Below are 25,616 nucleotides of genomic sequence, written 5' to 3' on the forward strand. Positions count from 1 at the left end.
GGCAGTGTTCCTTGCTCTATGTGTGAGCGTGTGCTTGTGCATGTGAAGGTTGGGGGTGATTTTGGTGGAGGAAGGGAATTCCATTCTCAGCAGGGAGACCTGTTTTGGAAACGGTAACTAACGCTTTGAATGGGGATGCGTGGTCGTGATAATCATCATCGTCATCGTCCGGTTCGTCCACCCACAGCCAGAGCTGGGCCCTCCCTTCTGGGATTAAGAGAGAGCTGAGCAGGTGGCTACAAGACCACCCACTTGGGGGCTCAGGATCTGGGTGGGGGGTGGTTCGGGAGGGGACCAGGCAAGGGGAACCCAGAGGGGAGGGGGTTGGGGTAGAGGAAGGACTGGCAGGCAGTGTGGACTCTGGAGTTTCGGAAAGGATTTTGATATACGAGTTGCTGAACTGTGCTATAACTTGATTTGGAGCTCTATACCGTAGCTATCAAACTACCGTCCAGTCAGTGTCCAGGGGTCAGAGGACAACCGTAGAGCCCAGGACAGATGCTGGAACCACAGGGGGAACCCCAAGGGAAGTTCAGTGGGACAATCCACCCCTAGAACCCTGACCTGGACCACTGAAATCTACAACGGGGCTTCCTGTCTTGTGTCCCTGGAGTCCCTTCAGTGTTCCTTCCTCCCATCCTACCTGTGGCCAGGAACACCCACCCTCCTCAAATCCGCCAATTACTCTATCCACCCCCCACCAAAGTCTTACTGAAGGCACATCTCCTCCAAGAGACCTTCACAGACTAAGCCTCCACTTTTCCTCGTCTCCCACTCCCATCTGCGTCACCCTCATTCCCTTTACTCTTTTACCCTCCCCCCACAGCACTTATGTATATATCTGTAATTTTATTTATATTGATGTCTGTTTACTTGCATTGATACCTGTCTCCCCCAACTAGACTGAGAGCTTGTTGTTGGCAAGGATTGTCTCTATTGTTGTATTGCACTTTCCCAAATGCTTAGTAGAGTGCTCTGCACACCGTAAGCGCTCAATAAATATGATTGAATGAATAAATGGCCCTGTCACTGGCCCACCCCACCAGCACCTGATCTCTCTTGCCAGTGCCTCCTGTGTGGCTCCGGGGCTCCTCTCTCAGAATCCCTGGAGGCTCGCCCAGAATCCTGCCTGTTTCCCTTTGGGTTTTTGGTATAGACTTTGGGGCTCGAGTTTGGGGTTCTATGGGCAGGGGGTCCCTCTGGCTCCCCCCCCGGCACCTGTCCTGGCCTCTCCCAGTTCCCTCTGACCCCAGGACCTGATTGGACATCAGCGAGGTTGATTGCTTGCCTGGGGGTGGCTCAGAGAACACTTTGCTCTGGGCAACATCCGCTTCTGCACTTCTTCACTTACTCCTTCCTGTTTGCTCTGGGTCAAAAGACAGAGAAGAGGGGCTGGGGGTCAGGAAGCATATGAGGGCTGGGCTAGCACCAGGTGCCAGGGAGGGATACTCAAACCCTCATGGGCAGAGGCAAGAGACTTGGGCCGGGGCAGACAAGCCAGGCAGGGAGACCCATCTGCCACCCTCTGCGTGGCATCTTAGAGATGTGGATTTACTAATCAAAAGTTTGGAGTCAGTTACCTGTGAATGTCCCAAACCCAATCTAGGCTCCCCTGTAGCTCTGTCAATTAACTGTTCTGATGGGGAAATCAAAATGAGAAGATGAACTCTGGCTGGGGGGCTGGGGGCAGCCACAGGAAGCTAGTGTGCTGCCCTCCACCTCAAGCTCTTCACCCTGGAATATGCTCCAGGAACTTACAAAGCCAGGGCTGCTCTTCCTCCGCCTCCCCCTCTTCTTTCCTCTCCCTCCTTCCTGTCTTCTCTTTCCTCTCCTCCTCCTTCTCCTTCTTCTCTTCCTTCTACTTTTCCTTCTCCTCCTCTTCCTTCTCTTCCTCTTCTTTTCCTCTTCCTCCCCCACTTCTTTCCACCCCTCCTCCTCTTCCTCCTCCTCCTCCTCCTCCTTCTCCTCAAGTTTAGCATTCATTAGTCCCAAGCCTTAGGAGCTCTTGGTCAGAGCAGCCTCCTCGTTCAGAGGGGTACCCTCTGAGGGATAGAGACCATCAGAGAGGCATCCAGAGACCTCCGCCCCCCACCAGACATCAGAGATGCCCAGACCCCCAGAGACTCCCAGGACCCCAAAGATACCATCCAGCAACCCTCCAGGAGAAACTCCTCAGGTGAAGGAGAAGGAGGAGAGAAGTGGGACTTGGGGGAGGGGGACAGCCCTGTCCAGAGTTGGGGGGAGGGGGAGAACCCATTCAAGTAGTCCATGCAGCTGAGGCGAAGGAGAAAGAAGCAGATGCCAAACAGTGGTTTTTCAAAAATAGCTTTAGGCAGCAGCCAGACCGGAGACATCCTTCCCAGCCTTCCGGCTCCTGCATCCAACATCCGTTCCTCGGCCCGGCCCGAAGGCGCCCTTTGGCCTAGGGAATGCCGCTGCCTCCGATCCTGGGGAAAAGCTGAAGGAATCCAAGCACCGCCCTTGGTCGCCGGCCCGACTGGGTAGAGGACCGAGTAAGGCCGGACCGCAGCGGACGGGCACCTTGGGCGGGCGGGCACGGTGGGCGGCTGGGCGCCGTGGGCTGGTGGGTGGGGGGCCGACCCGTGGCCACGTGGGCACACGCGAACAGGTGCGCCAGTTCCCTCCACCACCTTCACGTCCTTGGTCACCCCCAAAAGGATTCCCCGGGGGGAGGGGCAGCGGGCCTCCTTCAAGTCTTAAACAGCAGGAAACCTCCGAAGGCGGTGGGGGCCGGGCTGCGCTTGAGCAGGGAGCCGCGCGCCAGCTCGAACCAGACGCGCTCGCCCCGCTGCAGCTCTGCCAGGGCGAAGGCGAAGGCCGGGCCCCCCGCGGCCTGGTCCGGGCCCCCGCCCACCGGGGTCCGGCGCTGCCTCCCCAGAACCAGGTGGCCCAGGCCGGGCCCCGGCCGGAAGGCAGCGCTCACGGCGAACACGTACAGGCCGCGGCGAGGTGCCCGGAAGCAGCTGTGCTCGGCGACGTAGCCTTGGCCGAAGTTGACGTGCGTCTCGTCGAACCTCACGGGCCCGGGCTCGTCGGTCCCCTCGGAGAAGCCGGTGTAGAAGGCCACAGGAGAATCTGAAACGGACAGAAGGTTCTTCACGACCTTGTCCTTCGGGCCCATTTGACGGCCTGGCATCGGGGCCTCCCACCGCTCTCCCCCTCCTCCATTCTGTGGGGTGGGGACAGAGAGGGGGCCATGATGCTGCCTGCTGGGGCAACCACTGGTTTTGAGCACCGGAGGAAACTTGGGCTCACAGTATGGGGCCTCGTGGGCTCGCAGCCTAACAGTCTCACAGCCTCGCAGCCTCACAGTCTCACAGCCTCGCAGCCTCACAGCCTCGCAGCATCACAACCTCATAGCCTCACAGCCTCGTAGCCTCAACGCCTCTCAGCCTCGCAACCTCACAGCCCGTCAGCCTTGCAGCTTCACAGCCTCACAGCCTCTCAGCCTCTCAGCCTCGCAACCTCACAGCCTCTCAGCCTCGCATCTTCACACCCTTGCAGCCTCACAGCCTCACAGGCTTTCAGCCTCGCAGCCTCACAGCCTCATAGCCTCTCAGCCTCTCAGCCTCACAGCCTCGCATCTTCACAGCCTCACAGCCTCACAGGCTTTCAGCCTTGCTGCCTCGCAGCCTCACAGCCTCGTAGCCCCTCGGCCTCTCAGCCTCGCATCTTCACAGCCTCTTAGCCTCGCAGCTTCACAGCCACGTAGCCTCTCAGCCTCGCAACCTCACAGCCTCTCAGCCTCTCAGCCTCGTAGCCTCACAGCCTCGCATCGCCACAGCCTCATAGTCTCCCAGCCTAACAGCCTCTCAGTCTCTCATCCTCACAGCCTCGCATCTTCACAGCCTCGCAGCCTCCCAGCCTCCCAGCCTCGCATCTTCACAGCCTCGCAGCCTCACAGCCTCGCAGCCTCGCATCTTCACACCCTCACATCCTCACAGCTTCTCAGCCTCGCATCTTCACAGCCTCACGACCTCTCAGCCTCACAGCCTCGCAGCCTCGCGTCTTCGCAGCCTCTCATCCTCACAGCTTCACAGCCTCTCAGCCTCGCATCTTCACAGCCTCACAGGCTCTCAGCGTGGCATCTTCAGAGGCCGTCAGCCTGACAACCCCTGAGCGTCGCAGGCCCCGGGCCTCACCCCTCCTCTCCGCCTTTCGGAATCCTCCTTGCGCCGCCATTTCCCCTTCTTGCCACAAGGGGGCAACAGAGCAACGTGCGTTTGGGCCTCGGGCCCTGGGCGGCCCCTGCCGCCGCCGCCTGGGAGTCCCCCCCTTTTCTTCGGGTTCTGAGCCCTCAGATTCTCCAACAAACTCGATGGCTAAACATTTTGGAGTTGTTTTAAACCTTTAAAATGAATACAAAACGATCCCTTTCAAATAGATTTGAAAAAATGATGCTCCCCTGCCTCAGCCTTTGGCTCAGCTTTTCTTGCCTCTCCCAGCCCCTCCCTCCCCCTCATCCCTGTTGGCGCCCACATCACACTCCCTGCCGGCTTCAGATAGCTTCTAATAAAGATGCTATCTGTTAAGGGACTACTATGTGCCAAGCACTGTTCTAAGCGCTGGGGTAGATATGAGGTAATCAGGTAATAATAATGTTATTTGTTAAGCGCTTACTATGTGCCCAGCACTGTTCTAAGCGCTGGGGGAGATACAGGGGAATCAGGCTGTCCCACGTGAGGCTCACAGTCTTAATCCCCATTTTACAGATGAGGTCACTGAGGCACAGAAAAGTGAAGTGACTTGCCCACAGTCACACAGCTGACAAGTGGCAGAGCTGGGATTTGAACCCATGACTCCCAAGCCCGGGCTCTTTCCACTGAGCCACGCTGCATCCCACGTGGGGCTCACAGACTCAATCCCCATTTTACAGACGAGGCACAGAGAAGTTGAGTGGCTTTCCCAAGGTCACACAGCAGACGAGTGGCGAAGCCGGGATTAGAACCCACGTCCTCTGACTCCCAAGACCGGGCTCTTTCCACTAAGCTACGCTGGTTCTCTGGCTAGCCTGTCCCCATGCCCCCAACCGCCCCCCCAGCTGCCCTACCCCAATCAATTGGTCACTCGATAGTATTTATCGAACGCTTCCCGTATACAGATCGCTGTACTAAGTGCTTGGGAGAGTAATTATAATGTTGGTATTTGTTAAGTGCTTACTATGTGCAAAGCACTGTTCTAAGCACTGGGGGGATACAAGGTCATCAGGTTGTCCCAAGTGGTGCTCACAGCTTTAATCCCCATTTTACAGATGAGGGAACTGAGGCACAGAGAAGTGAAGCGACTTGCCCAAAGTCACACGGCTGGCAAGCGGCAGGCCCGGGATTAGAACCCACGACCTCTGACTCCCAAGCCCGGGCTCTTGCCACTGAGCCACGCTGCTTCTCCATACCCACGGCCCTTCAATCCTGACCTCTCCCGCTCATCCTTGCGGCATCTCTGCGGCCTTCAGCGCCCAGAGCCGGGGATGGGGTGGTGGGGTGATGGGGGAGGAGGCCCCCGTCCGTCCCGTGGGATTGATTCCCTTGTGTCTACCCCAGCGCTTAGAACAGTGATCTGCACATAGTAAGCGCTTAAAATACCAACATTATTATTATTATTATTATTGGCGGTCCCAGGTGGCAACAGGACCCAAGGGATCCGTGGGTGGGGTAGGAATAGGTGCGACTGCGGTGGGAAGTCTAGACCGGAAGCTCGATGTGGGCAGGGAATGTGTCTGTTTATTGGTATATTGTACGCTACTAAGTGCTTAGTATAGTGCTCTGCACTCAGTGAGCGCTCAATAAATATGATTAAATGAATGAATGAATGAAAGGAAGAGGTGAAGCAGCGTGGCTCAGTGGAAAGAGCATGGGCTTGGGAGTCAGAGTTCATGGGTTCTAATCCTGGCTATGCCACTTGTCAGCTGTGTGACTTTGGGCAAGTCACTTAACTTCTCTGTGCCTCAGTTGCCTCATCTGTAAAATGGGGATGAAGGCTGTGAGACCCACGGGGGACCACCTGATTACCTTGTATCTACCCCAGTGCTTAGAACGGTGTTTGGAACATAGTAAGTGCTTAACAAATACCATCGTTATTACCGTTATTATTAAAGCTGGGTAAATGCGTTTGATTCTGGGAAGCAGTGTGGCGTAATGGATAGAGCACAGGCCTGGGAACCAGAAGGTCATGGGTTCTAATCCTGGCTCTGCCACTGGCTTGCTGTGTGACCTTGGGCAAGTCACTTCACTTCTCTGTGCCTCGGTTACCTCAACTGTAAAATGGAGATCGAGACTATGAGCCCCACATGGGACAGCAACTGTGTCCAACCCGATTTGCTTGAATCCACCCCAGCGCTTAGTACAGTGCCTGGTACATAGTAAGCCCTTAACAAATACCATAATTATTATTCTGGGCATGGGGCTGACTCAGGGGCAGAGAGAAGCCCCCAGCATTATTATTAATAATAGTAATAATTATAATAACAGTTGCAATAGCTGTTGAGCGTCTACTGTGTGCCAAGCACTGTACTAGGTAATGGGGTAGATACAAGGTAATCAGGTCAGAAACAGTTTCTGTCTCACTCGAGGATCACAGTCTAAGGAGGAGGGAGAATAAGTACATCTACTTTACAGATGGGGAAGCAGGAACAGAGAAACGAAATGACTGGCAGAACCAGGATTAGAACCCAAGTCCCCTGGCTCCCAGGCCTCTGCTTTTTCCACTAGCCACGGTGTTTAAAATATGGCGAAACAGGCCAGAGTCCTGGGGCCAGCTGGGCTTGGGCCTTCAGGCTGAAGTGGGCTCAAGTTCAGCCCTCCGAGATGACCACGGAGGTAGGACCGGGGACCAGCTCTCGGGAGGCTCAGCCTCCTCCCGGGGGACCAGACTGCTGCAGAGCCCAGGCAGGGCTGCACCGAGCTGATCCTGACAGCCCAGAACCGGGCATCCCTCACCTCGTCCACCGTGACCCTGTTGGGCCGGTGCTCGCCCTGGTCTAGACCTCCTGCAGCAGCTGGGGGCTCTAGAGTTGGCTTGGGGCGGGAGGCCTCTGCCCCAGATGCTGGGTTGTGCTGTTTCAGCCCCCCACTTTCCTTTCCTTCTCACCTCCCTCCACTGCCTCACCCACCGGGCTGAACCCTGGGGCCTGAGACCCCCACACTTGGCCCCGTCCCTTCTGAGGCCAAGGTCCCTTCCTCCAGACAGGGACCTGGGAAAAGCCCAGACGACTCAGAGCCGTCGGTAGCAGAAGGGGCCTCTGTGGCCTCTTACAGCCCCAGCCCCCCGGGGCCCTCTGACTAAGCAGAGCTGAGGGACTATTAGCCCCAGCACCGAGCCTTCTGCTTGCAGCTTAGCTGCTGCTGCTCCAGCCCGGCCCGGTGGTGAGGATGATACACCGGCCGACCAGCATCCCCCTCCCCGTCCATCCAGGGAACGTTCCCCGGCTCCCCACCAGCCTAGGGGGACCTAGGCAGGCAGGGCAACTCTCACCTGCTTCCGGGTCTCCCGGTCCCCGTGGTGGCGGGCGCCCTTCCTCGGCCCGCTCCTTCTGTTTCTTGCCCTTCTTTCCCAGAGCATCCAGACCTCTCTGTTGCTTCTTGCCCTTCCTGCTGAGGACGGAGTGGAGCTTGGCCAGGTCCAGGCTCACGTTGGCAGCCACCAAGTCCGCGTAGTTGGAGAACAGGCCCTGGAAGAGCTGGAGGTGCCGCTGGAAGTTCCGCTCTGTGGCTTCCAGCTCCCCCCACCGTGGCCCGGCAGGCCCGGTGAGCCCGGAGCAGTTACCGCAGGACCGGCCGTCGGCCAGGTCGGACTCCAGCCTCCTGAGCTCTGCGGCCAAGTGCTTGGTCTCCTCCTCCAGGCGGCGGACCACCCCGTCCACCGGATCCCCGGGCAGCCCCTCCTCCGAGGCCTCGTGACTCGGCCGCGGGATCTCCGGCATCTCCTGCGGACTTCGGGCCCCGCCACCCTCGAGGATCCTGAGCCGCTCCTCGAGCGCGTCCAAGCGGGCGTCCCGGTCCCGGAGTTGGTCCTGCGCGTCCCGGAGTTGGTCCTGCGCGTCCCGCAGGGCGGCGGTGATGTCGTCGTAGGTCATGGGCAGCGCGCCGGCCTCCTCCTCGGACAAGTCCTCCATCACCTCCTTCCCCAGCAGCGCCTCCAGCATGTTCTCGTGCCTCAGGGCGTCATTCAGCAGGGCCCCGAAGGAGCCATTGAGGCGCCGGATCTCGGCCAGGAAGTGGCGCTCGGTCTGCCTCAGGGAGCCCACGTCCCCCGCCAGGGCCTGCACCTGGCTGCGGAGGCGGGACGTCTGCATCGCCCCCCGGGCCGCCTGCTCCCGCTGGTCATCCAGGGACACGGACAGGTCCTCCACGGCCGCCCGCAGGGCCTGGAGGGAGGACCTCCCCAAGCGGGCCTGCTCGTCCAGGGAGAGCTGGGACTCTTCCAGGAGACGCGTGGCGTTCTGCTGCTGCTCCTGCACCAGGTCCAGGTCCCAGGACAGCTTCTGGCAGTTGCAGGCCTTCAGGTACTTCAGCAGGTCCCAGTGGCTGCCCTGCAGCTGGCCCAGCGTGAAGTTGAGCTCCAGGATCTGCCGCTCCAGATCTTCTTTGTTCTCCTCGGCGATGAGCGACTTCTCCATCAGGATGACCCGGATCTCCTCCACGGTCGCCTTGTTCTGGGCCTGCAGGTCCCGCAGCTGCCTCTCCAGCTGGGTGATCTGCTCGAAGGTCTCATCCGACTCGGAGTACAGCTCCTGGATCTGCTCCGTGTGACCCGCCAGGGTGGCGTTCAGGCCCTCGAGGGCCTGCAGGGCCTCCCGGCCCCCGCCGGCGGCGGCCGCCGACAGAGCCGAGAGGTTGGTCCACAGCAGCTGCAGCCGATCCTGCAGCAGGGCCTGGCCCCGCCTCACCTCGGCCAAGCTGCGGTTCATGGGGAGCAGAAGGAGCTGCTGGGTCTTCTGCAGCCTCTTCAGCCTCAGGTCGTGGTCGGCCTCGAGAGCCATGAGGTCACGGTGGAGGGCCGTCTGCCGGACCTGGAGTCGGCCCTCCAGGTCCCGCCGCAGCTGGTCCTCCCTCGCCGCGCTCTCCTGGACTTTGGCTTCAAACTTGGTCCCCAGCTCCTGTAGGTCCGGCCGGGGTTCCGTCATCTCCCGGAACCCCTCCAGGCCGCGCCTGTTGGCCTCCACATCTCGGGTCAGGTTGTTCAGCACCCGTGCCATGGCCTGGAGGCTCTGGTTGTAGCTGCTCCAGACGGGGGCGAAGTGGTCCCGCAGCAGGTCCTGCAGATGGGCGGGCAGCCCGGGCCGGAGGAGCGAGTCGGCATCTTCTGGAACCAAGGAGACGCAAGGTTACCTCTGGTCGGGGCGCCGCTGGGGGCAGGGGAGGGGGCGGGACTTTTCACTCCCAAGGCACAGGACACTGTGCTAGACCCAGGAAACTGTGCTAGTCTGGAAACCCTAGGCTGGAAAGGAAAGGGAAATCCCAGAATAGCCCCAGACTTAAGCGGGACAGCTTCCAGCCTTCCCTCCTGCTTCAGTCAGTCAATGCGGTAATAATAATAATAAAGATGGCATTTGTTAGGCACTGTATTAAGCCTTGGAAGGGATCATTTAGACTGTGAGCCCAATGTTTAGACTGTAAGCCCGTTACTGAGCAGGGATTGTCTCTATCTGTTGCCGAATTGTACATTCCAAGCGCTTAGTACAGTGTTCTGCACATAGTAAGCGCTCAATAAATACTATTGAATGAAATACAAGCAAATCGAGTTGAACGCAATCCCTGTCCCATGAGGAGCTAAAATTCTTAATCTCGGTGACACAGATAAGGTAACCGTGGCACAGAGAAGTGAAGTGACTTACCCAAGGTCACCAGCAGACAAGAGGCAGAACCCAGGCCCGTTGTCTATCCACTACACCATGGGTACTGGGTTTTGGGTGGGCTTGGATCTCTGTGACCTGCCATGATCTTTCCTCTGACTACACTGAAAGCTGGATTCTCCTCCTGGACCCGAAGAGGCACTAGCAAGCGCAAGGCTCAACAATGGCTGGTTTTGGAGTTCCTGCTGCTCCCCTCTAGACTGTAAGCTCACTGTAGACAGGAAATATGTCTGTTTATTGTTATATTGCACTCTCCCAAGCCCTTAGTACAGTGCTCTGCACACGGTAAGCGCTCAATAAGTACGATTGAATGAATGAATGAATGAATGTTGGCCAGGGTCAGGGTTCCTGCTGGCTACCTACCTCCCCCACCCCGCGGCCTAACAGCAGACTGGAAGCCACTTACCGGATTGGGTTTGGTGGGCGGGCACAGCCATCCTGGTAAGGTTGTGTTCTTGCTGGTCCTGTAGGTCCAGGAGGTGGTCGGTGGCTTGCTGGATGTCATTCTGCAGGTCTCCCCGGTGCTTCCCCTGGCTGCTGATGGCCCTCCTGAGCACCGTAGATGCCCCAGGCCAGGTTATTGCTGCTGCTGTTAAAGCTGGGTGGGAGTCAGAGAAGCGGGTGAATGTCCGGGTCACCAGCCGTGAGGATGTTGGTGGGAAAGGGGAGCCCGGAAGAAAGTTTCCCTTATTTGTGTCACGCCGCCTTCCTCGCCCAGCAAGTCTCCAGGTAGCAAATGATAATGCACACGCACATCTCACGTGCCCGCAACCACATGCACATACCCCCACACAAACCTCCATACACACTCACACCAACACCACACCTGCTCACACTTTTACCGCCATCTACTTTCTAAGTTACGCCAGAAGGGTCCCAGACTTCTGAGACCTGATTTCCTCCTAGAAATTACCTGCCAGGTTCAAAAACTTACTGCGTTCAGCAGAATCCTCTCCATGCTTCTCCTCCTCCTTCCCTCCAGCCCGGTTAGTGCTCACGGGGATCAAACTGGGGTCTGACAATGAAAAGAGAGATAGAAGGGGTGGGTTTCCTTCCTGGGCCCAGAGAGGGCAAGACGCTTTGCCCAGGTCACCTATCCAGGGGCAGAGCCCGGCTAGATTTGGGACCCCGTCTCCTGATTTGGTTCCATTCTCTCTCTTCCCACTGGGCCCAGGTTTCTCAAAAAGGGAGCCTGTTTGGGGTGATGAGAGGCCGTTGGGGTTTGTGAGGTGCAAGAGAGCAAGGAGGCAGCCTGAGGAGGAAGAGGAGAGGAGCTGTGCCGGGGCTGTGAAGGAGTAGGAGACCAAGACGGGGAAAAACCAAAAGTCAGGAGGACGGGCAGAAGGAATAAAAATAAGAATAAGAGTGAGAATAAGTAGGAATGGCTGTCCACAATCCCCACATAAGCTTTCTCTTCCATTCTGTACCCTGCCCTGGAGTCTCCCTCCCTGCTGACCATGGTGTCTCCCATCCCATTTGAGGTGACTTAGAGAACAGCACTAGCCGATCTCAGGTGTGTCTTTGTGGACCCAGCAAGAGCTGCGGCTCACTCGCGCATCACGCAGGTTACGCCAAGGAGCACGATGATGTCACTGCAGACTCTCGTGGAAATCCCCAGGCCCCAGAGCCACCCCCACCCCCCATCCCCACTGCTCCAGACCTACTGCCACCCCTCCCAGCACCCTCGGGAAGCACGGGCACATCACGGGGCTTGGGGCACTGTCCAAGCAGAAGGAGGCTCGAAATTGCAGGCCTAAAGCCAGGAAGCACCACATCCTGGCCAGGCTGGAGACAGGCCTGCTGATACCAGACCGTCAGGTTTGGAACCGGATGACTGGCCACCCTATAGGTCACCTAGCTGGCCGTAGTAGCCCCGATCTTACCCGTGACGGTCTCCCAGCTGATCAAAATACTTAATTGTGGTATATTCATTCAGTGGTATATGTTAAGTGCTTACTATGTGTCAAGCACCGTACTAAGCACTGGTGTAGATACAAGCTAATCAGGTCCCACATGGACTCATAGTCTAGGAGGGAGAAGGGGTATTAAATCCTCATTTTGCAGATGAGGGAACTGGGGCACCCAAGTTAAGTACCTCCCAGGGTACAGGTCTGAGAAGGGCCTGGGAGTCAGAAGGACCTGGGTTCTAGTCCCACCTCCTCCACTTCTCTGCTGTGTGACCTTGGCCAGGTCTCTTTACTTCTCTTAACCTCCGTAACCTCTTCTGTAAAACGGGGATTAAGACTGTGAAGACTGTGAGCCCCATGTGGGACATGGACCGTGCCCAATTTGATTAGCTTGTATCTACCCCAATGCTTAGAACAGTGCCCGGCACATAGTAAGTGCTTAACAGATACCAGAAAACAACCCCCCGCCCCGCCACAAAAAAAGTGACTTGGCCAAAGTCACACAGCGTGCAAGTGGCAGAGCCAGGATTAGAACGTAGGTCCTCTGACTCCGGGGTCTGTGCTCCATTCCCTAGGCCACGCCGCTTCTCCGCGGTGTAGTGATTCTGCTGAGCAGTTTGTCACCCAACTGACCATAGTGTTGGCAGTCCTGTCCACTATATCCGGGGCAGCACCTCCAGTCCAGGGACACCAGAACCTTCTGTTTAATTTGGTAGATCGGCTTCATCGAGAGGCGATACCTGAAAGGAGGAGGAACTCGGGGTCATGCACAGGTCTGATGTGGGGGGCGGTCCCTCGTTCCAACTACGGGGTAGGGGGCCGGGGCCTGACTCTGCTTCTCCCACCTCCTCCCTGTCCCGGCCTCAGCCCTTCCAGCTCGTTGGCCGCCACCATCGTGGGTCCAGCCTCCTCCCGCCACACTTCCTGCCCCTTCCCTCGGTTCGGTGGTCTCACTGTCCTACTCTGGAGCCCCAGGGCAGGGGGGGACCTGCTGAGGCGAGGGGACCCCCAGAGCTGGAACCCCAGGCCCGCACTCACATGACTCTCTGGCAGTCGGGAGTCCCGGAAGGGCAGGGCATCTGAGAGTGGACGAGGAATTTCTCAGTTTTGCAGGAGGCGACGAATGTGACCAGTCTGGACCTCTGGAATGGGCACCAGTTGCTAAAGAGAATGGACAACCAAGCGTGTTCTCTCCTGGGCCGCGATGGCTGCTTCCTGCCACTACTTGGGCCTCGGGAGCACCTTTGCATCAGTCATCACCTATGTCTCACCCATTTAATAATAGCAATTATAATACAAATTTTTGTGGTATTTGTTTAGCATTTATTATGTGCCAAGCACTGGACTAAGCTCTGGGCTAGATATAAAATAATCAGATCCTGCATGGGGTTCCTACGTAGGAGGGAGGGCGGGTATTGATTCCTCATTTTGCAGATGAGTTAACTGAGGCACAACGAAGTTAAGTGACTTGCCCAAGGTCACACAGCAGACAAGTGGCAAGTCAGGATCGGAACCCAGGTCCTCTCTCTGACTCCTAGGTCCAGGCTCTTACCACTAGGCCACGCTACTGTTATTCAGATGCTCAAACTGCGCTCCTTCCCCATGCCTCTTCAATCCATTAGTGCTAAGAGGGGAGTTTTTCTCCAGGTGGCATAACTTCCCACCCCTCTAACTTCCCCTAATGGTCTGATTTCAACATGGCTTTGAGTTCACAGCCCAGTCGCTCTGTCTTCCAAACATTCAGGGTTGCTTCTCTTCTACACATGTCCCCCATTTCTCACAAATCTCCAATGTTTCCCATTCCTCTCCACATCAGAGAGATACTCCCGACCTTTTGCTTCAAGGCACTCCATCCGCTCTCCCCTCTTACTTATCCACTCTCTTCTCCCACTCCACCCCAGCTCACACTCTTAACGCCTCTTAAGGTAAACTACTCACAGAACCCGGTGCTCATCTCTCCTGTCTCCAAAACGTTGCTCACAGCCCTTCCTCCTGTCTGGCTTTTAGTACAGCGCTCTGCACACAGTGAACTCTCAATAAATATGATTGATTAGCTCTGAAGGTATTCTCCTCCAGCTTTACAACCTTTTTGAAATCCCATCTTCTCCAGGAGGCCTTTCCCAGTTGTTGTTTTTTCTTCTCCTCAGGTGATATTCCCCTTCCACCATCTCAACACCTGTGCACCAATTACATATTTATGCACTCACAGCATTTCTATACATATCAACCCACTTATCGATCATTTTAGCACTTACTCAGCTGTATCCATTTTTCCTTTCTTTCCTTTTAGTAAATTCTTTTATTTCTCTCTCTCTGACTTATCTGTAAGCTTCTGAAAGGCAGAGACTGTACTTTCTAACTCTATTGCATGATCTTGGGCAAGTCACTTTACTTCTCTGGGCCTCAGTTATTTCATCTGTAAAATGGGGATTAAGAGTGTGAGCCACATGTGGGACAGGGACTGTGTCCAACCTGATTAACCTGTATCTACCGCAGTGCTTAAAACAGTGCTTGGCAGTTATTATAATAATAATAATAGATGTTATTATTATAACTATTATATTAATTATTATCATTATTATCATCATTGTTATTTTCCCAATCCCTTAGTATGCTGCACAGTGTACAGTAGGAGTCAGTAAATACTACTGATTGATTTTTCTGCCTTCTCAAATTCAGGTTACATTGAGCTGTTGACATTTCCAGTGGAACCCAAGGCAGTGAAGATATGAACTTAGGTGCAGGAGGCAGGATAAGAAGCACAAGCCCAGAGAGATCCAGTGACTATGTCACACAGCAACTTGAGGGGCGGGGTTGAAGTAAAGTTTCCTGATTTTAACGATACTAATTAATAACTGTGGTACTTGTTAAGTGCTTATTATGTGCAAGGCACTTTATTAAGCAGTGAGGTGGATACAAGCAAATCAGGTTGAACATAGTTACTGTCCCACAAAGAACTCACAGCCAGCATGGCTCAGTGGAAAGAGCCTGGGCTTGGGAGTCAGAGGTCTTGGGTTCGAATCCCACCTCTGCCACTTGTCAGCTGTGTAACTGTGGACAAGTCACTTAACTTCTCTGTGCCTCAGTTACCTCATGTGTAAAATGGGGATTAAGACCATGAGCTTCACGTGGGACAACCTGATTACCCTGATCTACCCCAGCACTTAAAACAGTGCTCTGCACATAGTAAGTGCTTAACAAATACCAACATTATTATTATTAATTTGCATTTTACAGATGAGGTAACAGAGGCAAAGAGAAGTTAAGTGACTTGCTCAAGGTCACAGAGCAGACAAATGGCTGAGTCAGGATTAGAACCCAGGTCCTTCTGACTCCCATACCCATGCTCTATCCCCTAGCTCACAGTGTTGAGCCATTTTCTCCTGAAATAGCATTTTGGTTCAGCTCAGGCTCTCCGGGATTTTGGCTATATTAGGGAATTTGGGTTCTGGCAGTTATTAATATCCCATTCCCATCAGAAACCCAACTCGCTGCTGCCTAGACTCCACGCTTATAATGCCGGCTGCGTCATGGAGGGAATCTGGAAATGCCAGGAGGCCGCATTTTGGCTCATTATCAGAGCAGAGCGCAGAACAAAGTACCTCATTGTTCCCAGGGGGCGTGGGGAGGTTGGGGAAGGGGGAGGCCCGGATGACCTTTAAATGGGTTTCGGGGCAGGAACACAGGAACCGGAGTCCCGATAACTCTCAGAGAAGAGGAAAATCCCCTTCTGGATGGCAGCTCCCAGGAACAATGGTCAGTCATAAATCAGGGCAGGAGAAAAGGAGTCTTCGTCAGCTGCCGGTGCCACCAGAGGGAAGGGCACCCGGGTGGGGAGGCTCGGGGGTCTAACCAGGACGGCAGGTTGTGTGAAGCCAGTGTCAGTAAGTCAGTAAATTGTATTTATTAAGCACTTACTGTGTGCAGAGCACTGTACTAAGTGCTTGGAAGAGTACAATGTAACAATAAACAGACACAATCCCTGCAATTAGACTGTAAACCCGTCAATAGGCAGGGATTATCTCTATCTGTTCCCAAATTGTACATTCCAAGCGCTTAGTACAGTGCTCTGCACATAGTAAGCGCTCAATAAATACTATTGAATGAATGTATGAATGAATGAATTAATGAATAATCTTACAGTTTAGAAAGGGGGTAGGCAGACATTAATATAAATAAATAAATAACAGATATGTACATAAATGCTATAAATCTGGGAAGGGGGATGAATAAAGGGATCAAGTTAGGGCCTTGCAGAAAGGAGTGGGAGAAGAGGAGTTTTCCTGGGGTGATGGACAGGGTTGGAACCAGGCCCGTGCCTCTCGGTAGTCAGTCGGCCTGGAGCCACCGCCTTCTAGCCCGGAGATGCTGGGCATAGGTGGTCAGCAGGGCCAGTGGATATGCTCAACTAGCAGTTTCTTCCAAAAGAGTCTTGACCTCCAGATGTTTCACAGTGCACTGAGCTACCTATTTTAGAGTCTCATAGGGTCCTCCCAGGAATTGCTGCCACTAAGGGGGACATCTGAGCCCCAAGTGTTTTGGGGGCACATGATTTTCTTAACCCAGTTTTGGATACCAAGACTACATCATAACCACCTTCGCACCAGCACTGACTAGGCCTCTAGATACAGAGCACTGTACTAGGGACAAATCTCACCCGCCAGGAGAAGCAGCACGGCCCGGGGGTAGGGCACCCTAGCCCGGGGACCACCACTCTCATCCGGCTGTGCTCCCCTGGTTTCCTGTCTCCCCTGGCTCCCATGGCTAAACCATGTTTAACAGGGCTGCGGAGTGAGAAGGGCAGACTGGACTCCAGCCCCGCCACCTGGAAGATGGCCCTGTGCCCATATCTCCCCCCCGCAGCATGTGGTTGAACACCCAAGTGGGTGCCCCCGCTGGGTGGAAGTTCTTAAAGCCCAGCTTTCTTTTTGCACTCAGAGACGAGTGTCGGGCTATGGGTCAGTTCTGAATGCCAGTTCTGAATGCCAGGGGGTCATTATAAACTGGGCCCAGCACCAGGTCTCTACTGAGCCCCTTTTGATGGGGACGGGGACCCAGGGGTGACCATCTGCCCACTCTGTCCAGAATGGTCCCTGGTAGGGCTTCGTTCAGCAAGAGATATGAACGACAAGAAAACTAGTAATGGCAAGAGTAGCCCAGCCAAGAACGAGGACAGAGAGACCATCCAGTCTGTCTATACATATCCTTACTAGAGTTTTATATTATATTATTTATTTAATCATTATTATATTATAAAAATGCTATTTATATTGATATATTATTTTATTTTATATTATTTATTTAATGATTATTATATTATAAAATAATATATACTGATATATTATTTACATTATATTTCACTCTCCCAAGAGCTTAGTACAGTACTCTGCACATAACAATAATAATAATAGCGTTGGTATTTGTTAAGCACTTACTATGTGTCGAGCACTGTTCTAAGCACTAGGGGAGATACAGGGTAATCAGGCTGCCCCACCTGGGGCTCACAGTGTTAATCTCCATTTTAAGATGAGGGAACTGAGGCACCGAGAAGTGAAGTGACTTGCCCAAAGTCACACAGCTGACAGGTGGCGGAGCTGGGATTAGAACCTAAGCCCAGGCTTTTCCCACTGAGCCACACTGCTTTACTAAGCACTCAGTGCATATGATAGATCGATTGATTGAATCCCCATTTTGCAGAGGGAGGAAGTGAGGCACAGAGAATTTCATTCATTCATTCATTCAATCATATTTATTGAGCGCTTACTATGTGCAGAGCACTGTACTAAGCACTTGGAATGTATAATTCGGCAACAGATGAAGACAATTCCTGCCCAACAATGGGCTCACAGTCTAAAAGGGAGAGACAGGCAACAAAACAAAACAAGTAGTCAGGCATCAATACCATCAAGATAAATAGAATAATAGAAATATACACATCATTAATTAGAGTAATAAATAATATATACCAATCTACACAAGTGCTGTGGGGAAGGGAAGGGGGTAGAGCAGAGGGAGGGAGTAGGGGAATGAGGAGGGGAGGAGGGGCAGAGGGAAAGGGAGGGCTCAGTCTAGGAAGGTCTCCTGGAGGAGGTGAGCTCTCAGGTGGGTTTTGAAGAGGGGAAGAGAGTTAGTTTGGCAGATGTGAGGAGGGAGGGCATTCCAGGACAGAGGTAGGATATGGGCCAGGTCGATGGTGGGACAGGTGAGAACGAGGCACCATGGGGAGGTTAGCAGCAGAGGAGTGGAGTGTAGGGGGTGGGCTGCAGAAGGAGAGAAGGGAGGTGAGGTAGAAGGAGGCAAGGTGATAGAGAGGTTTGAAGCCAAGAGTGAGGCATTTTTGTTTCACGTGAAGGTTGATAGGCAATCACTGGAGGTTTTTGAGGAGGGGAGTGACATGCCCAGAGTGTTTCTGTAGAAAGATAATCCGGGCAGCGGAATGAGGTATAGACTGGAGCGGGGAGAGACAGGAGGATGGGAGATCAGAGAGGAGGGTGATGCAATAATCCAGTCGGGATATTACGAGAGCCTATACCAGCAAGGTAGCAGTTTGGATGGAGAGGAAAGGGCAGATCTTGGCAATGTTGTGAAGGTGAGACAGGCAAGTTTTGGTGATGGATTGGATGTGTGGGGTGAATGAGAGAGCACAGTCAAGGATGACATCAAGTTTTCATGCATGTGAGATGGGAAGGATGGTAGTGCCATCCACGGTGACGGGGAAAGTCAGAGAGTGGAGCTCAGTCTTGGACATGTTGTGTTTTAGGTGGCGGGAGGACATCCAGGTGGAGGAAGAGATGTAGATTTGAGTGTCATCTGTGTAGAGATGATAGTTGAAGCCGTGGGAGCAAATGAGTTCACCAAGGGTCTGAGTATAGAGGGAGAACAAAAGGGAACCAAGAATTGACCCTTGAGGAATTCCTTCAGTTAGGGGATGGGAGGGGGAGGAGAAGCCCGCGAAGGAGACGGAGAATAAATGACCAGAGAGATAAGAGGAGAACCAGGAGAGGATGGAGTCTGTGCATCCAAAGTTGAATAATGTGTTGAGGAGAAGGAGGTGGTCGACAGTGTCAAAGGCAGCTGAGAGGTCGAGGAGGATTAGGATAGAGTAGGAGCCATTAGATTTGGCAAGGAGGAGGGCAGTTTCGGTAGAGTGGAGGGGGTGGAAGCCAGATTGGAGAGAGTTGGAGTTGAAGAATTCAAGGCAGCAAGTGTAGATGACTCGTTCTAAGAGTTTGGAAAAGAAGGGTAGGAGGGAGATAGGATGATAACTGGAAGGGGCAGTGGGGTCAAGAGAGGATTTTTTTTAGGATGGGGGAGACATGGGCATGTTTGAAAGCAGAGGGGAAGAAGCCATTGGAGAGTGAGTGGTTAAAGATGGAAGTTAAGGAGGGGAGGAGGGAAGGGGCAATAGTTTTTATAAGGTGAGAGGGAATGGGGTCCGAAGCACAGGTGGAGGGGTGGCACTTGCGAGAAGGGAGGAGATCTCCTCTGAAGATACTGCCGGGAAGGATGGAAAGGTAGAGGAGAGGGTTGAGAGCAGGTTGGATGGAGAAAGGGGAGGGGTGACTTTGGGGAGCTCAGACCTGATGGTGTTAATTTTCATAATGAAGTAGGTGGCCAGATCATTGTGGGTGAAGGATGGAAGAGGGGGAGGAACGGGGGCCAGAGGAGAGAGTTAAATGTCCAGAACAGTTGGTGGGGGTGATGAGCGTGGATGTCAATGAGGGAAGAAAAATAAGTTTGCCTGGCAGAGGAGAGGGCAGAGTTTAAGGCAGGAAAGGATAAAGTTGAAGTGAATAAGGTTGGGCTTAATGTTTAGAGTTTCGCCAGCAGCACTCAGCAGCTCAAGCATAAGAGCGAAGGAGGCAGACAGAGGTAGAGATCCAGGGCTGCGGGTTAGTAGAGTGAGAGCGGCAGAGGGAAAGGGGAGCAAGAGAGTTGAGATGAGTAGAGAGGGTGGAGTTGTGAGCAGGAATCTGATCATCGAGAGTGGGTAGAGAGGATAGGGAGGCAAGGTGGGGTGTGATGCTTTGAAAGAGATGGATGGGGTCGAGAGAGCGGAGGTCTCCATGGGGGAGTAAAACAGATTTACAAGGGGGAGGAGTGTGAGAGAGGAGGCAGGTGAGAAGGTTATGGTCAGAGAGAAGGATTTCAGAGTTGGTGAGGGTGGAGATAGTGCAGCGGTGAGAGATGATGAGATCGAGGGTATGACCAAGTTGGTGAGTGGGCGAGGTGTGGTGGAGCGGGAGGTTGGCAGAGTCAAGGAGTGACAGCAGGCTGGCGGCAGAGGAGTCACCGGGTACATCCATGTGGACGTTGAAGTCTCTGAGGATCAGAGTGGGCAGAGAGAAGGAGAGAAGAAAGGTGAGAAAGGGGTCAAGGTGTTTAAAGAAGTTGGAGGTGGGAGCAGGGGGGTGGTAGATGACAGCTAGAATAATCTGGAGCGGGTGGTAGAAGCAAATAATATGGGCTTCAAAGGAGGGGAAGGAGAGGGAAGAGGGAGGGAGGATAGTGTGAAAGCAGCAGTGGGGTGCAAGAAGGAAGCAGACACCTCCTTCTTTCCCAGTGAGTCTGGGGGAGTAGGAGATGGAGAGTTAAAGTGACTTGCCCAAGGTCACACAGCAGACAAGTGGTGAAGCCGGGATTAGAATCCAGGTCCTCTGGCTCCAAGTCTTGTGCTCTTTCCACTTGATCATGCTACTTCCCTGTGTCACTGAAGCACTTTAAGTTCTCGTAAAGTCCCATAGCGTTTTTGCACTTTCAAACCCTATTATTTAACCACTATCTTATGTACATATTCCCTCTTTCTTAGATATAATTTATTTTAGGGTCTGCCTCCCCCACTAGATTGTAAACTCCTTGAGGGCAGGGATCGCGTTACTAACCCTACTGTACTCTCCTAAACCCTGGTGCAGTGCTCTGCACACAGCAGGGGCTCAAAAAATACTAATGATTGACTCATTCATTCATTCATTCAATCGTATTTATTGAGCTCTTACTGGGTGCAGAGCACCGTACTAAGCGCTTGGAAAGTACAATTCAGCAACAAATAGAGACAATCCCTACCCAACAACAGGCGCGCAGTCTGGAGCAGGCTAGATTGTACTCTACCAAGCATTTAGTACAGTCCTCTGCACACAGTAAGTGTTCAATAAGTATGATCGACTGATGGAAGACCCCATTTCAATTTGTCTCCCAGACCCGTTATCCCATCCAGTAGCCCAAAATCAAGTACTTATTTTGTTAATGAGGTGTACATCCTCTTGATTCTATTTATCATGATTATGTTGTCTTATTTTTGTCCATCTGCCTCCCCTGATTAGACTGTGAGCCCATCACTGAGCAGGGATTGTCTCTGTTGCCAAATTGTACATTCCAAGTGCTTAGTACAGTGCTCTGTGCATAGTAAGCGCTCAATAAATACTATTAGAGGAATGAATGAATGAAAGTATTGGCAGAAAGGTCTCAATTAGCCAACCTGTGACTTATTCAGTCTCAGAGGGTGAGGGGAGAAGGGAGATTTAGATATTCCCATTTAGTTCTTTATTACGAACTCTACCAAAAAAGGGGAGGAGGAGGAAGATGAAGGCTAAAATATGCATTTGAGTTATTTATGCATTTCAATTTTCCATGCCACCCAGCCTTCCCAAGATCTTGGGAAATTGAGAATCGATTATTGGAGGTCAAACAAGGAACAAGGATGCATTTAGCCGTTAGGACGGGACAGGGCCTGAGATGGAACCAGGTAGCACTGGAAGGAATTGGGCAGTGCTCTTGGGAGCCATGCCCAGGAGGATGGGTTATTTTGAAGTTTCTTAAAGCATTCCCTGGGCGTGGGGCAGAGCCTCCACTCCAGAGGAAGGTGACTCAGCCTCTGACTTCCCTGGAAAGCACAGGGGTCACAGTCCAGCTGGAAATCCAGCACGTCTCCAAGTATGGCAGGGACCCAGATGCCCCCAGGGCCCTGCCGGGCTACAGGGCTCGGGGCGGGGAAAAAGGTGGGCTCTTGACTGCCCTGCCAATTCTGGAAACTGAGGCTGGATCAGTACTGAGTTTCCCAGTATTCCCTGAGTACAGCGTGCAGAGCAGCCAGAGGCAATCCTAGGATCTCATGCCATCCCAGGGCATCAGCCTTGGGAGGAGAGTCTGAACAAGAGGGGTAGTCAGTGAAGGGCCAGAGATCTTAATAGCTCAGATGGAGCACTCCCCAGGCAGCACACCCCCGGCAGGATACCACAGTCAGAATGACTCAAGGGGACCAGCATGGATGAATGTCCTGGGACGCTGTTGATCAAGGGTCAGGGAACATCACAGATGGAACAGCATGGATAGAAACACCTGACCTACCACAGAATCCAAAGCCATTCCAGCTCGGGACTCTGGAGCCTCTATTCTGTCCACTTGGAATGTTCCCAAGAGCCCACCTCCTGTGCCACTGGCTCCCCGAGAAAGACGGGAATCCCATCGTGGTCATGGAACTCACCCCAAGTCCTGCTGGACAGCAGAGAAAGGTGCCTGACTCCAAGCCACATTTCCCACCTGCGGCCCCATTCCTCCAGAGCACAGATTGTCTGTTCACGACCCAGAAGGTTGTCAAAGCTTGACTTTCCTCTGTTTCTTTCCCACAACCAGCCAGTCAACCAGCCTGGGACTGAGAGTGTAGGAAGACAAGGTCCCCAAAATGCACCAAGGCCTGGGCTCAGAGGATTCTGGCCTTGGTGGCCAGTATCCAGGGTCCCTTGCTGTGGGGGAACACCAGTCTGTCGTACCAGCCTGGGTGATCTGTGAATTCTGCTATTCCCCTGCATTGGTCCGATGTCTTCTCTCCGTTTGCTCTGCTTCCAGCCCAGCTAGAGGGGTGAGTTGGCAGAGGATTGTGGGGACTTTGGCCACAGCTTGCCAGGACGGACCATCTGCCTCCTCCCAAGTATCATCCCTGGAGAGGGGGCAGCTTCCCTGCTGCTCCTCTGCAGCTCCCCTGCAATTCCACAACCTCATGGCCCTGGGGACCCACAGACAAGGACAAGCCTCCCAAACAAGGACAAGCCTCCCAACCTATCAAGGAACCTCAGCCTCAGCGATTTGGCCCAACGGTTTGTCTAGTGGTCAAGAAAGCCCAGACCCCTCGCCGAGCACTGCCAGCCCTTGTGGAGGCAGGAAGTGGTTCTTTCTGAGCTCAGACTGAGGAGAGGGTGCAGGAAGAGGCCAGGCAGAAACTCCCGAGACTTCCGCCTCACCAGCAATGGTATTATTGAGCTCTTACTGTGTGCGAAGCACTTAACTAATTGCTCAGGAGAGTACAGTACAACAGCTGGTAATTAATTCATTAATAGTGGTATTAGTTAAATATTTACTATCTGCCAGGCACCGTACTAAGCACTGGGGTGGATACAACCAAATTGGGTTGGACACAGTTCCTGTCCCACATGGGGCTCACAGTCTCGATCCCCATTTTACAGATGAAGTAACTGAGACACAGAGAACTTTAGTGACTTGCCCAAGGTCCCACAGCAGACAAATGTCAGACCCAGCATTAGAACCCATGACCTTACGACTCCCAGGCCCATGCTTTATCCACTACGTCATGCTGCTTCTCTGATAGAGTCCCTGCACATGACGAGCTTACAATCCAGGGGAGGGGGGAAGCTGTTCCCAGCACCCCCTTTGAGAGGCAGGGTCTGAGAAAGATGCTGATATCTCTCCCTCCTGGGGGTCAGTCTGCCCCGGAGATCTTTGCCCTGGGAAGCCCAGGAGAAAGCAGCCCCTTCTGGGTTTCTACAAGTACATCACCCTAAACACGTGGTCACTGCTGTGGGCTTTCTGAAGACCAGGGTTACATTGGCCAGTCCTAGTCCAGGGTGGCCACTGATGGGCTTGTGGATTCTAGACCAACAGATGGACACAACAACATGTGCATTATGGAGGGCACACAGCTGAATGGGTTGACCGTGACTGAGCCATTTGTACAAGTCCATTCCAGGCCTCCCAGACTTAGAGGGTTTCACCTGGGGAGCTCAGACACCTTTTCCGGCTTGCTTCTGAACCTTTATGTTCCCTCCTCGGTCCTTCTCAATATGGGCACCACTTCCAAGCTATGGAACTTGGAAATAGGAGCCATGGTTGGGTGAGGAGGGAGGCTGGTTGCTTAAAATAAATAGAGCAGGCAGAAAGATGTCCAGTACCATACCCATTCTGGACAAGGACGGGCTGGCTGAAAAACAGGCTGACTAGAATAAAGCCAGACAAAATCAATCAGTGGTATTTATTGAAGACTAAGCACTGTGCTAAGTGCTTGGGGGAGTACAATACAACAGAGTTGGCATACTGTCTGCCCACAATAAGCTTACAGTCTAGAGGCCACTCTAGACTAGATGCTTCGACTGTCATAGTATAGCATTCAGTGGGCTGGTGCAAATGTTAAGCTGAGAATGCGATCGCACCTTGACGTTTAGGATTGAGACTCAGGAAGGCAAATGAGGCCGTTTCATCTTGGACTGCTCTGTGTCAGTGGAGGTGATGAGATCCCAGGGAGAACTGCCTGGACTGGAGGTTGGGTGGTCTGGGTCTCCGGGCCGGTTTGGGGGCCTTGGGAGGAGGGAAGCAGCTGGGGAATCATGGGCCCTGTATTCTTTGCTCCACAAAAGAAAGAAGAAAATCCAATAAATCAGTCACGGAAAGGGGCCCCCGTGCTGAGGATGCCCGAGAGCTGGAGCAAACCGGGGGATCAGACTACAGCCTGGCTAGGAGTATAGTGGCCTCCCCAGCTCCTTGCCAGACTGAGCCATGGTCCTGCTTCCCCAGGCCCTCTCAGTGAGGGAGGGGCCCACGCAGGTGGAAGACTAAGCCTTGCCAGTGCAGCTACTGAAGTTGGGGCTCTCTGGGAAATGGTGAATAGGAAAAAGAAGTGGGGCTGGTAGAGTGGGAAAGGAATAATAATGTTGGTATTTGTTAAGCGCTTACTATGTGCAGAGCACTGTTCTAAGCGCTGGGGTAGATACAGGGTAATCAGGTTGTCTCACGTGAGACTCACAGTTAATCCCCATTTTACAGATGAGGGAACTGAGGCACAGAGAAGTTAAGTGACTTGCCCACAGTCACACAGCTGACAAGTGACAGAGTCGGGATTCGAACCCATGAACTCTGACTCTCAAGCCCGGACTCTTTCCATTGAGCCATACTGCTTCTCATTGAAAGGAATGGCCTTGGGCAGTGCATGGAGCCAATGGATCCTCAGGAGTCAGGGGAGTTAAAGCTCTCATAAATGGGGCAGGAGCCCACCCATCTTCCTTTGGGTTTGGGGTTACTTCTAGTCTTCCCACGAGACTAGAAATGTCCTGGGAACCCACAACTGAGGAGTGGTGGTACTTGTGATTCCAACATTTTCTCCTCCCACACCACCCTGAGCAAGGTCCCTGGCAACAGAGTGCAGAGGACAGGGGGCAGGGGGCAAGGGGCACCTCCAGCTCTGACCTCTAAGACTTTGAATGGCCTAGTAGAAAAAACATGGGACAGGCAGCCAGGAAATCTGGATTTTGGTCCCAGTCCTGTCCCTGATCTGCTGTTGGACCTTGGACAAGCCACTGATTAAAACTCTCTGTGAACCTTAATTTCCTCTTCTGTAAAATGGGGAAAAATTCCTGCTCTCCTCATCTAGACCATGTTCCTTATGTGGGACCGATTTTGTATCTACCCCTGTGTTTAGCACTGTGCTTGGCATGTAGTGGGAATTTAATAAATATCATGCCTGGGTCGGGGGGGGAAGCTATGATTCCAGGATTGAGGGGTGGGGCTGTCAGCCAGGCTGGATCCAGAGAAGTTTCCAGGATCCCAGAACCAGGATG

The 25,616-nt window shown here is 53.4% G+C and overlaps 1 protein-coding gene across 2 annotated transcripts in view; it reads right to left on the reverse strand.

The window, feature by feature from the left end:
- Positions 1–2,309: 2,309 nt before the first annotated feature.
- Positions 2,310–25,616, reverse strand: part of MMRN2 (multimerin 2) — a 37,383-nt gene continuing 14,076 nt past the window's right edge. Inside the window, exons 2-7 of one of the 2 annotated variants that reach the window (XM_029061422.1) lie at positions 12,817–12,939; positions 12,412–12,518; positions 10,806–10,886; positions 10,278–10,469; positions 7,492–9,318; positions 2,310–3,096 (exon numbers count right to left, since the gene is read on the reverse strand). In XM_029061422.1, coding sequence (XP_028917255.1) covers positions 2,711–3,096; positions 7,492–9,318; positions 10,278–10,469; positions 10,806–10,886; positions 12,412–12,518; positions 12,817–12,939 — 2,716 coding nt within the window. In that variant the 3' untranslated portion in view covers positions 2,310–2,710. Of the gene's footprint in view, positions 3,097–7,491; positions 9,322–10,277; positions 10,470–10,805; positions 10,887–12,411; positions 12,519–12,816; positions 12,940–25,616 lie in introns of both variants that reach the window. The other variant, XM_029061421.1, reaches the window with a different exon arrangement.

The sequence above is a fragment of the Ornithorhynchus anatinus genome, chromosome 3 (genome assembly GCF_004115215.2).
Source record: "Ornithorhynchus anatinus isolate Pmale09 chromosome 3, mOrnAna1.pri.v4, whole genome shotgun sequence".
Lineage (NCBI taxonomy): Eukaryota > Metazoa > Chordata > Mammalia > Monotremata > Ornithorhynchidae > Ornithorhynchus > Ornithorhynchus anatinus.